Genomic DNA, 13,439 nt, shown 5'->3' with positions numbered 1-13,439 from the left:
CGCTGGCTCTATTGCATATTATGTAGAGCCGCTGAAAGCCGACCCCCGGGGGCTTTTCCGAAAGTTAACCCCTGCATGTACAGTATGTCTGCCAGTTTGCAGAGTACCTTTTACTTAACACCTAATGTCTGCATCTGAGTACGGGCGTGTGTGAGAGAGGGGGGACGCTGGAAAGGAGACGCTGCCGTAGGGGAGCCAGTTCGGGTCCGCTGGCTCGAAGTCTGAACAGTCACCTCCGACGCTATTAAACTTAATGCATCTTTGTGTTTCTCCTTGCTATGAGGAAGGCTGTCGACTGTTATGTTCACTGTAGCTGCTGCTGGCGGAGATTTGCATGAGCCGGAGCACCAAACTCCCCCTCCAGCCGGGGCGAAATTCCAGGCTCCGTATTTTCGAGTCCTCCCTGGCCATTATTTTATTTACTAAATGCCCATATCCCTCCGCAGGGTCAGAGAGTATTTTGAAGAAATTGTAAAACGGTTTGCGTGGTATTTTTCACCATGTCTCCGTATGGGTGTCTTTAAACATTTGCCACACTCGTGAAACACCCCTTCTTCGACGAGCCGCGCCGATTTGGGAGGATTTGTGCGGCGTAGTTCTGCTAGGAGGAGGTGGGTCTAGTTTTTGAAGAGCCTAGAGGGGCTGTGCTTCGGTGCCACTTATCATTAGATATGGCCACCGTTATAGAGTACACCGAAGCGTCATCTTCAACTTAATTTTGTGATATTTCTTAGTAATTTTGCAGTTCGGTCAGCGTGGCAGGCGGAATGTTGTTTTTGGCAAGCTAATGTTTGTTTTTACATGTCTTTGGAGGCGGTTGTTACTGCGTGGCAGGCTGGCTGCGAGAGTCTCCTAACTGGCCGCTTGGTCCCGCAGCTTGTCGCAGCTGAAGAAAATAGAACCAGTTGCCAACCCAGCGGTCGGCACCCAACGTTTGCTTTGCGCGTCGCTATACTTTCTCCGAGGATTCAAGTTTCGTTTCCGGAGTGTTGACTTTTGCAGCCGCTTGGATTTTGGCTTTGATTTGTTTACACGTTAATGGTAAAATTGTTGGCCGTAGACTTGGGTGGCTAACACCAACTAGCTATATAACCCGAACTCGTGCGACGACAGCTGTCATTGGAGAAAGGAAAGTGATCCCCGCAAATGCGTGTGCAAGTGAAGCGGTTTTCTGTTGGATTTACATCATCTGCTTTTCCATCAAATGGGCAAAGTTGGGAATAACATTGCAACGCTGGAATATGATATGCGTTATGCATTTTTGAGAACTGCGGTGTTGCTTCATTGGAGAGAGGCTAGCTAGCTCAGTTAGCTTGCTAGCTAGCTGGGTGATAAAAGTGCGACGTTTCATCCCCCAGTATTTTGGACATGAAGAGGATAATTCGTTATTCATAGGGCTGGAAGGTAAGCCACAGTGGGAACTTTGATTGTTTTCTCGTTTGAGATAGATTTGAGAGAAATTCGCCTTTTCAAGTGAGGCTGAGCCAACATTATCCTCCTCCAGTCTGATGTTGGGGGTTTGTCGCCGCCTTGGCTTTCATGACTCAGACTATTCAACGGAACGAAACATTCAATAGAATGGTTCATGGGTGCTATATATCCCAACACTTGGGGTAACATTGATTTTTTTTACTGCTTTGCACAACATATTCGATCAACAGTCACACACGGCTACCATTAGTCGGTAACGAACGGCAGAAATCAAAGATTACGCCGTTTTGTTAACGTATCATTTTCACTTTTTGTGTGGCATTGTAGATTCCCAGAACAGTTCCGTTTCATTGAATAGACCGAGCCTTTGTGTGTGTTGGGCACAAATGCTCATCATTACCTTGTACCCAATTGGAAGTTGGCTAACGGGTAGTGTAGTTAAGGTTACCCGTTGAGTTTGCCATCACCCCAAGTCTATTGTGTTTAACATTAGTAATGGGATAACGAAAGGGAGAAGGAATAATGTTCGCTGTTTTGGCGTAGGTGATGAGTTGGCCAACTAACTGCAACCATAGGTAACCTGTTTGCTATGCGAACCTCTTTCAAAGTTCTCTTGCTAGGCAGTGTCTCCCAGAATTGAATCGAAATTACAATTCCCCGCTGAATATGACCAGCGGACTCGTTTCTTTTATGAATTTCTGCCACATTTAGACGATGTCAGTGTTACTTTTGTCTGTGGTCGCCGAAGAAAAGGCGACAGAGTTCAACACAACAGGCTAGCTATCGTTAGCTGAATGCAACTGCTTTGTGCCCAAGCTCGAGTTAACAAAAGCTAACGCTAGCACGTTTTCAATTGTGCCCGTGGTGGTCGTGACTGCCTAGTAGTCGCCGGATCCTAACCTCAGATGCCCTAACACTCAACCTTAGTCTCATCAGCTTCAGATGAGGCTTACCTGGTCGTAAATCTCCTTATAAAATGGCCCTTATCCAAGAAAATTTAGCTACATCTGTGCGTACAGTGTGTCGGAACAGTGGGAACACCTCTCTCTTACCTAAAGATGTAACCTCAGAGGAATAATTTCTGAAAAACTGTACACTTGGTCAAATAGTTATTATACTGAGTAATAGATCTTGTGGAGTTTGGTGTTGGACAACCATCTGTCTGCAGCCCTTGGAGGCTGGTGGAGGCCAGAGAGAGAATTACCACATATCAGCAGCTAAAGGTGGTGCTCGTCAAATTGAGACCTTTTCTGGGTCACTGATACAAAATACCTCACAAATAATATAAATAATTCCAGGAAACGCAGTGTCTCTTAAAATCTAATACACATGACTAACCACCAATACCACTGACTTCAAATGAGCTTATAATCCAGCAGTGTGTCAAAAGCGAATGTATTTCATGTGGGCCGAACAACATATCACCTCAGCACTGGCACTGCATTATACAGATGTGCAAAATGTCTCACTGTGAAGGATACGGTGTAATGAGACAAACCGTGCCCACCATGGTTTCTAAACAATTTTAGTGCTTTGCTAAAAATGAAAACTAGCAAATTTAACTTCTCATGACTCATCCTAAACATTAGTCATAATGTAGTCTGATGTAATTGCATTTTTGGTTCAGAAAAACAAGCTAGAAAGTGGCTTGTGTGAATTTTTTGCCTCGACCATTCTCTGAAAAAGATGCGTGTAAAATTACTGCTGACAAAAATATTGTACACCAGCATTTTGGAACAGCAATTTGCTTTTAAAAAAGGATAATGTGGTGCAAAAAACATTTTACTAAATTTCTGTCTGTCCAGAAATGTTTGTGGGGTTCATATTATGTAGTACTTGGATTATTTTAGCGGTAAACCTTGATTTCAGTAAACGAGTGAGAAACGTACAGTATGTTTAAGCTTATTTAGCTTTGTCCTTGGACGTTTTCAAACTATTGCAGCATATTTGACCCATTGGCTCTTTCACACCGGTGCCATCATGCTGCCTGGTCAAAAGACTGGTTATGGTACTGTGCAATCATGCATCAGAAATCCTTCACCAAAACTGGAGCACTATTCAGTTACCATCAAGATGTTTTAATGTATACATTCAGTTTTCTTATTTTAATTTTAAAACCACATTCAGCTGTATTAAGGCTCTAAACACTTAAAGAAATACAGATTACCACCGGCTTATAAGGGAGTGATAACTGATGGGCTAGCAAACGGCTACCAGCAGATACAAACCAACATGAGCATCCCACTGACCGTTACTGAGTTTCGCTAATGTTTCTGACCGTGTGAGTAATTTAAACTCGGTATTCTCTCGGTTTTCCGTCTGTATTTTTCCACTAACTGCTAAGAGAAACATCTTGTATTGCTTACATTTCTTTAGCAGCTACTTTTGACTTTGTCCTTGTCTTCTTTGATCATGTAGCAAAAGCTGCTGCAGTCAGCCATCATTGTATGCACTCGATTCATTCAGCAAGAGTATTGCTGTGTAGTCAGTGTTTGTGTGCAGGAGACTTAAAGCCTTAATAAAAAGCTTCAGGTTGAAATTGTGCACAAGCCATTATGCGGCCAGTATTGATGGCAGCACTGCTTGAAATGAAAGTACATCTGTTCTGTCGGACAATGGATTATTAAAAAATGTCTCTTTGACATAATGGGTTGGGCAGGTCAACCTGTCTTCCTGTCTGAGCTTCCATACTATACTGTCAATCCCACAAAAAACCTAACTATCATAAAACAGTTCTACTCTCAGTGAAGAACAAAACCATTTTTATGCTGCATCACTTACCTGCAGCAGAATTTAAGCATTGATTATAATCGTGGACAGACATGAACAACAGTGGACTTTCATGAAGATGCACTTTTGTCCACACTACAGTCAGGGTGTGCAGACACGTTACATACATGCACAGGCTTTTCCCTACCATTGTAAAATGTACATGCATCTTCATGCAGTGCACAAGCTGAATGCAGAGAAGAACTTGGGTGAAATTTACAGTGTTGTGCATGAACGTGCTAAAAAGAAAAAGAGCGTTTATTGAATAAAGACTGGAGAGTAATGTTATACAGCAAAAAACCAGCAAGAGGTTAAATCTGTCTCAGCACCAGTTTGACTTTCTACTGGTTAAAGGGTTGTTGGTTCTGCTCAGTCCAGATCTCTTTAACACTGGGTTCAGATCGGTTACAGATTGGACATATTGCCATTATTGCTAAAAACAACAAGGATCTTTAATGTTTGCTTTTGTATTCTTCATCTTTCTGGGAGGCCGAGCGAAACCAGTGAGGAGGTTACCAGTGTAGCTAACCATGAGCCGAGCCAGACTATGTGAGTTTTGAATGCCGAAACCACAAAGTATCCTCACTCCCCGTCCAAGTGACACAGTTTACCCACACAACCAGCACATTTTAACAACAAAACTTGCTTCTATGTACCAATGATTGTTGTCTAGTGGTAGAAGCGTAGGAGGAGGTTTTACTGGGACAAAATAGCTCAGAGCAGGTTATTTAAAAAATAAAATAAAAATAAAAAATATGCGGAAGAAATGAATGTGAACTAGGTAGTTCTTTTAGGACCGTGAACTTGGTTCAAAATTCATAATTGTGAGCTGTGAATATAAACACTAGCGGGTTCTCTACCACTACACAGAGAAAAGATACCAGATTGGTCCGAACGAATGAGAAGCTTGTCATATTTTTGGAATCAAGTTTTTCAATAGATCGTCAGTCATTTATAGCCTTAACGTTGCTAGGCCCGCGAGTGTTTCTGGTCCGTTTATACTGAGGCTTTCAGAGTTAAAGGTGGAGTCTGTGGTTCTGGATAACGTGTTGATATTTAACTAGTTAGCATGTTTAGATAATTAGAGCAGCAACGATTAGTGTATTAGTTGTCTCCTGTTAAATTAATGACCCACTTTTTTTGTTAACCAATTCATCGTAGCTATTTCATCAGGACGAAAGTCCAAATTCTCTTATTCCAGCTGCTTAAATGTGAACATTTTCAGTTGTTTTTCTGTAAACTAAATGTTTTTGTGTTGTGGACAAAACAAGACATTTGAGGATGTCGTGTTGGGTTTTGGCTATCAGACATTTTTCACCATTTTCTGACATTTTGGAGACCAAACAATGTGATTGTGATCATAATCTAGCAGACTGTGGGGATATATTTGCAGAATTTAACTACAAAAAAAATATCTTTATTTACCTTTACATTTGTTCAATGCGCAGAGTTCAACGTGCAGGAGATTGTGAAGTCTCCTCTAATGTGTTTTACTATTGCGGAGGAAATACGTTCATGACGAACAGGGACGGAATCAGCTGTCACACATGATAAGCTCAAAAAGACTGAAAATGTTAACCCAACCCTTCTACACAGAGCGCCTAAGCCCTCCAGAAACCTAAGGAATACCCTGCATGCAACCTAGAAAGCATGATCGCAATCTCCTGATGGCAAAAACTCTCCTCTGTTGTATTTGGCTGAACAACAAAGTAAAAAAATAAATAAATCGGGGAGAGATTAAATTTATGTCACACAGACCTTCATCGAAATCATGAATTGCCCTTAAAAGTCTTGCTATGCTGCCTAAGTGAAAGGCTTGATGTTTGTAAGATACATTAGCAGACATACCCACATTTCAAAGTGTGAAACAGAGGAATAGACTAAAGGCCTACTCGGGACAAATAAAGGAGCGGAGCAAACTACTGAATGCAGCGGTGCTCTGATAGAATTTGTTCTTAGACGAAATGGTCCAAGCATGAAAATGTTCACAAGCAGTAGCCCCTGCGCTTATCAAACCAACTGAACAACCCACCTAATCGTCAAAACACTAAATGAGTGAATATCCTAGAAAGAACAGTGTTTACCTTTCCAGTAGCGTTGCAGAGACTTGTAGACTCAATGGCAAGGCGCATTACTGCTGTTATGGCTGCATGAGGTGGCCCAACATCTTGTTAAGACACATCTTTGGTTTTACCTCCAGTCGTGGATGCAGTGTGTCATTTGCAAGATATGACAATCACACTGCCAAACAGGTTTTGGTGGGGAGCGAACGCAAACTCTTCCTCAATTTTCCTTTTTTTTTTTCCCCAGAAGACCTAGAAGAAGAAAGGCCTGTTCCTGTTTTAGAGATGTATTTGATTCCAAACAGACTCCCGGATCTAATACTGCTTTGGTGGTATTCCTTCATCAGGCAGTTTTTATTTTTTTTTGCCTGATGGAGGCCTAGTAATAACACGTAGCGGGTAAATGTATTTTCGCCAGTTAGACAGTGCGTGGGAGTGTGTTAAAACTTTTGGATATGCTCGTCTCTATCCTACACACCTGCCTCATGAAATAAATATGCTAAGAGCTGCTTTGTCTTCAGACATCTATGGGGTCCAGGGTATGGGAGTAATGCACAGTGTTTTCTCTCACCCCAGGTTACAACTCTATTCTAAGCAAACTGTATTGACATTCAATGCAAATGAGTGTTTATTTGCACACTGGATATTTTTTCCGCTGACTATACGATCCTCCGTAAAGACTGATTTTCAAAGTTTACTAGCAATTGCAGTAGTTACTCTTATTTTCCACTGGGCTGTTGGTTGTTGTTTTTTACGCCCGCTTCTGAACGTTAATAAAGTGGACGAATACAACACAATCATTACGTTTAAATGTTTTGAACAACGGTGATGTGTCTTTGCTTCATTTACGTCATTGCTGGGTGGCACAAAATCTGTCATCGTTTATAAACGGTGTCAGAACAATAACAGTAAATACAGATGTGTGACAAATGAGGAAAATCTTGAGCCCTACAATGAGGGAATCCTTTGGCCCTGTTATGTGTTTGGGAGCATTTTGCTGGCCATTCCAAATCAATACCAAGTTTTTCTGAGTTATCACCTTTATCCTATGATGAAACCTTTCTGTCCTGATGGGAGTGGTCTCGTCTGAGATTACAGTGTTCCCATCCACAGGGCACTAGGGGTCACTGAATGGTTTGAGTATAAAATGATATGAATCATATGCTATGACCTTCACATTCACCACATCTCAAGCCACTTGAACATCCATGGGAGATTTTGGACCAATGTATGTCTTCACCACCATCATCAAAATAGCAAATGAGGGAATATCTCTTGGAGGAATGGTGTTCATCCATCCAGTAGAGTTCCACAGTCTCAGAGAATGAAAGACAAGGCACATAGAAGCTGGTGGCCCAAAATGTTACCAAGAAACTTAGATGTTTTCCTTTGATTTGGCACCCATCTGTATAGGGAGATATTACAATTGATGGAAAATCTATTGAAAAAAAAAACATCTTACATAATATGTTTATTTTTGACTAACACTTAAATGTTAGAAACAATGAGATATGTAATATGTATGTAATATTCCTTAAAATCTATAGCTGTTGACTTATTTTTTTGTCCAGACAATGGCCTAATTAACCTAAATATGATTACAAATGGCATCGCAAAATTCCAGCTGTCATATTGTTATGTCACATATCCTTAAATTATCTCAATCCGTTTGTTTTTCCAGTGCAGTCGTGCTGCCTCTTAATTTCCCTTCGCATTGTTAAATGCAACTGAAGGGCAGCGTTTACAATGTTTACCATTGAGTGGTCTGTAGTGGGTCGTCTTTCAGTGGGTGGGTTGCAGCAGTTAGAAAATGTGGAATGGCTGGATGTGGAGTGTTTACAAACAGCTCTGAGTAAGAAGTGGTCGTTTCTCCCACTGTACTCTGCTCAGATTGGTCGAAGTTGATGAGCATTTTTCTGGTCAGAGGTGGAACCTTTTAACGAAGGTCTGTGGGGCGGATAAATTGTAATACGCCATGGGCTTATAAAAGGCATCGGAAATGCTTCAGTCCAGTTAAATATTGTCTAAACTAGGTGTCTTACTGCCAAGAGGTGCAGAGAGGCGCATTTTTGTGAATATTTATCCAGACACTGAAACACATAAGTCACTGCTCCTCCTCAACTGTTCCTGGAGACACTGCTCGATTTTTTATGCATCTCAAAGCTAAATCAAAAGCGCTTCAACATATATGGACCTCCAGACATCTCCGTGAACAAAGCTGCAAGCCATGTTCCTTCATCATTATGTTATTTCCTTTTTCCTATCCACTATTTGGAAGCCTCTTAATATGAAATCAAATGAGGTGCAAATCGTCATCTGTTTTCCTCTTTTTCGGGCTTTAATTACCTGCCATTTAGCATCCATAATGATGTCATCTTTTTTTTTTTTTTTTTTTTTTTTAAGAATGTCATCAGAGGATAAGACTGTGGAACCCTCTGACCAGGGACCCTCACCGCCCTCCAGCAGTGTAGGGGCCACGTCCACAGGAAGTCCTGCCCACGCAGACAAGCGACCACGTGGCAGGCCGCGCAAGGATGCTGCTGCCTCCGCCACCGCCATCATACCCCAGGCACCACCCTTATCCACGGCTAAGAACAGAAAGAAGTAGGTTTTTTTACCTCTGACGTTCAGAGAAATATTTTTGCATTTTCATAGCAGCTTCGTAGCGCTAATAGTACAGTATGGAATTAAAATAAGAAAATTAAGGCTTTCGCTCACCTGCGTCCAGGTGCTAGGTTTGTGACACACTGCCCCCACATTCAGGTGTGGAGACAAAGAGATGATGCTGCGTCTGACCCATTGACAGGGCACAGTCATGTATGGAGTTATAAAAGCATCCCCTTGACACGTTACTACCGTTTAAGAATCCCCAGTTTGTCAGAATAAAACAATGTGGATCCGTGTCCATCAGGAGATAACACACAGATGATACCAGACAATCCTGGCTACTTTTCACTTGCCATTGTACATCATATAATGAGATATTGTGTAATAAACTGTAAGCAACCATAGCAACGATGTTTGCCTAAATGCTGTGTTACTAGTTCATTCTCACTGATAAAAGTAGCTGTAGTTTCGGTGGACAACAAACAAGCGTTAAAAGAAAATGGAGGATCCTGCTTTGCATTACGGTGTTTGTGCTCTGCACCGCATCTGTTGCCGTCATAAAACTGAAAACCCCATTATGTCTTACTGCTTATTAAATCCCACCGTAAGCAAACTTAGTGCCTTCCTGGTTATGATGCAGCGCCAGAACTTCACCATTAAATGCAGATAACATGAAAATAGTGAACCACACTCCTATTTTTTTCCCCCCTAGAATTATCTTCTACAAACACTTCAGTGGTGCATGTCAAGATATCAAAAACAAGGCCTTCATTCTTTCCTGATTTCTAAGAATGAGTATAATCTTAGACTATTTTAGAATAGGGGGCATATTTAATGTGTTCTAATTCTACAGAATATTTTATTGGTCTTTATGCATCACATAAAATGTTGCTTGTTCCAAACTGGTCATGATCTGGCTCATTTAGCTGGTAGCAGGCATTTGATTAAATGAGTTATGGTTAGGAGTCCGTGTCATATAAGAATTTTAAACTGCTTTATTTCATCTGATTCCAGCCCAGATATTACTTAAGAGGCACTGTACAAGGTGTCTGGCTTCTCTGTGACTTCCATAGCAACATACAATGCAGCTTAGCTGCTCTGTAAAATAATGCCTGCAAGGTTCTTAACTCTCTCCTTAGTCTGTCCTCTCAATCAATCTTAATACCCTGCTCCCAATGGATTGTTTAATCTGCAAGCATCCAGACGATGCGTTAATGCCACAGTAGAAGGATGACCTGGGACAGACGTGAACTGCTTCATGTTGATGAACTGGTCATGAACGAACCTTCAGCAGATGTGTGCTCAGTTTATTTATGTTGTTCAAATGGCCAGTGTTGTCATGATCAGAATCGAGATTGCAGTTGGTCTTATAAAAACGTATTTAATGTGGCTACAGATTAGGCTGCTGATTATCACAGTTTACCACCGTTATATAACTGTGATATCAATATCGTTACCACAGCTATTTATCCCATCTCAGGTTTCATTGAGTTGAATCAAAATGCGCCTCCAGAAAGCTCCACAGTGAGCTCATGTTCCATAAAGCCCTTCCTCTCCACCAACACAATGATTAGAGCTTTGTGGGCTTTCGGCCAATCCCGTACAACCTAATTTCTAAGATGTTAGTATTGTTCATAAAAAATATAGGCTAATGGTGGTGCTGGACCGGTGGATAAAAACTACTGTTGTAACATTTTAGAAACTGTACTAACTATAATAGAACAATGGTGACACACTCTGCTCAATCACATACACTAGTGCAACTTCACAGAGCTGTGAATCCTCGTAGACAAATTCTGCATAATGACCAACCAGCTTCTTCCTCTTCTGTGTGTATTAATATTAAAATTTCCAGTGTTAAGTGCTAAACAGCAGTTTGTTTGTGACAAAGGAGAATGTGTCAGAAATCGTTCTTGTAGACCTGGTTGTTGGAATTTACTAGATTTGCCCACGCTCCATCTGCTAGCCAGTCCATTTCAGAGCCGCATGATCCTTTTCAGGTTTTCCAGGCAGTCCGCTGCTAGCTGGGACTACTTACCACAGCATTATTTTCACCTTTTCTTTTTTTTTTTCTTTTTTTTTTTTCCTCTCTCTCTCCCTGTGGTGGGACTGTGGGGGGGATAAGTTGTGCAGGGTATGGGGTTGAACACTAGTCTTGAGCATTTGTCAGTGAAATAACTGGCTGTCTGAATGCTGAAATGTGATGCCTTTAGCGTAGTTATACTGGATATAATTACAGTTTGATGTTGTGTAACAATCGATGTGAAGACGTCACCACCGCCAACTATGTTGTGTGTATATACATTAGATTGTGATCATAGGAAATTGAACGCACAGCCAATTTCTGCATTTGGGTTTGCCTTCTGCAATCAGAGACGTAAATCTTAAATGGAGAGAGTAATGGGGTTTGCTGTGAATTTAAAGAGGAAAGCCAGTGTGACAGAAGGCGCTGAATTTTCTAGATGCATGCGTGATATATGGCCAAAACATGGTTTGTTGCTGTGCTATAGCTGTAAACATGTTCAGCTTAGTGCTTGTACATAGCTGTGGGTAGCTTTACACGTCTTCATGTGCAGGCTGATCCAGAATCATTTCAAAAACGTACATAACTTGAGTCTCGTCAGATTTCTGCTGCTGCTATTTGTGCAAGGGCCATGTTTTATAGGTAGTAATACATAGGGCACGCACTACTTTAATAAAAATTTAATGGCAGTTCATTTTAAAATTTTAGAGCTGTGCTTGGCAAATAAGTAAACTATATCTTGATCACTTGTCCTTTTAAATTCTTGTCAGTGCAGTACAGATGGTGTTGAAGTTAATTTTGCTAATATTAAAACCATTTCTTTGATTATAGTTATTATTCTTGGAGAAAAAAAATTCTCTGTCAGAGTTATTTATCAGAATAGAGTAGCAATTAATAATAACTTGCATTAGTGATTCATCTGCAGATGAATCTGTTAATGATCTTTCAATGATTTTGTAAATGAAATGTGTGAAACAATGTCTGTTTTTGTTCCAGCAGTGTATGATAATATTTTAAATTGTTTGTTGTGCTTGATTTTAGTCTCAAATGTATTCAGTTTACTGTCATATGACAAAGATAGTTTGCATTTTGTGTGAAAAATTATAAATCGGCGGTAGTCCACTGACTAATTACTGAATTCTTTAGTCGTTTTAGCTCTAATTTAGATTCTGTCATACACAAGTCTCAGTGTGATCCAAAACACCCCGTCTTAGCTGAGCAGAATGTGAGAGGAGACATGTCTGTTAAAATGTGGTTGTTTGTTTCCACCTGATTAAGATATTTTTGTTTGACTCAAGCTTATAGGTAATTATGTCTTTAGCCGAGGTTTGCTAGAGGCCTCTTCTGTCATTCTTGTGTTTTTGGTTTGTTCCCCATGGAAGTCATTTAGAGGGAGGGCTTGATCTGGCGTCCAGCCATTTGTGATTTTTCTCTCCAGTGGCACCGAAAATTACCCCCCCACCTCCAGTCTCCTCCCTCGCTTCCAACCCCCTGCATCCTCCTGAGTACCCCTGAGACACGCTGCTCTCATTTGGGCTGTTCGCTCTCCCCACTTAGCATGCTAACGCTCTATGTTGCTCTTTAATTTGTATCCATGACAATTATTCCCTCCACATGCCGCTTCCAAGATTAGGTTAACTGAGCTCCCATTGGAGGATGCTGACACTGACAGATCTTTACATCCTGTTTGAAAAAGAGGGGTGTGTGTGTGCTGGTGTATGTGCACATCTGCATGAGTTGGCACGTAGGAATATGGTTGGAAATGTAGCTATGGTTGTCTGATTTGCTGACAGGGCACATTCAGCGAGGAATAGTTGCACTTTCTTTGTACTGGTAAAAAAAAATTAAAAATTCTCTAATAGTAGTAAGACATCTTTAAAGAGTTGACAAGTGAAGTGGAGAAAGAGCTAGGATTACAATTACAATGGCAGTCATGAAAGAAAATCTTGAAAAGGAGCAGTAATAAGATATATTTGAATAACACAACAGGAAGTAGACGCATGAGGAGGGAAAACCCAATCGAGTTTGTGCCTTGCATCTTATTTAAGACTTCACACAATTTTGCTTTGATTCTTAGTGCAGTCAGTTCTCGTAATCAACTTGTTGGATGTGGGAGAAATGGTCAGGTCTGAGGATCTGAGCAGCTTTCACAAGGGCCTAATTGTTATGGCCAAGTGACTGGGTCAGAGCATTTCTGAAATGGCAGTGCTTGTGCCAAGACCTTTGCCAACAACGAGTCTTAGAGAAATTACAGCATTTTTATTGAAACTATCAGTAAACCATTTTTTTCTTTGAGGTATTTCTGTTATTGTAATCATTCAGTCGTCTCTCAAAGATAAATTGCAGCACACCTATAAATTGTTGCTAATAATCTCAACTAGGGCCCTTCAAAACTGAGAGAGAAATCAAATTATTTCGCCTCTTTCAGGAGGAAATTAAGTAGAGCGCTTGCCTTTTCACAAACTTGTTCTGGAAACATAGCATCGCCGTTTCACTGATGTCACATACACATACACAGATGCACCGTTTTTTAATTTTGAAAAAAC

At 40.9% G+C, this 13,439-nt stretch overlaps 1 protein-coding gene across 2 annotated transcripts in view; it reads left to right on the top strand.

Annotated features, from left to right (window-relative positions):
• Positions 1 to 720: 720 nt before the first annotated feature.
• Positions 721 to 13,439, top strand: part of LOC103364895 (histone-lysine N-methyltransferase 2C-like) — a 67,828-nt gene continuing 55,109 nt past the window's right edge. For both annotated transcript variants that reach the window (XM_008292184.1, XM_008292182.1), the window contains exons 1-2: positions 721 to 1,404; positions 8,667 to 8,867. In XM_008292184.1, the coding sequence (XP_008290406.1) occupies positions 8,668 to 8,867 (200 nt within the window). In that variant the 5' untranslated portion in view covers positions 721 to 1,404; position 8,667. The remainder of the gene's footprint in view (positions 1,405 to 8,666; positions 8,868 to 13,439) is intronic.

Source organism: Stegastes partitus, unplaced genomic scaffold (genome assembly GCF_000690725.1).
Source record: "Stegastes partitus isolate 25-593 unplaced genomic scaffold, Stegastes_partitus-1.0.2 Scaffold791, whole genome shotgun sequence".
In the NCBI taxonomy this organism is placed as follows: domain Eukaryota; kingdom Metazoa; phylum Chordata; class Actinopteri; family Pomacentridae; genus Stegastes; species Stegastes partitus.
Note: the sequence above shows the minus strand (reverse complement) of the source record. Positions and strands in the feature narration are given on the sequence as shown.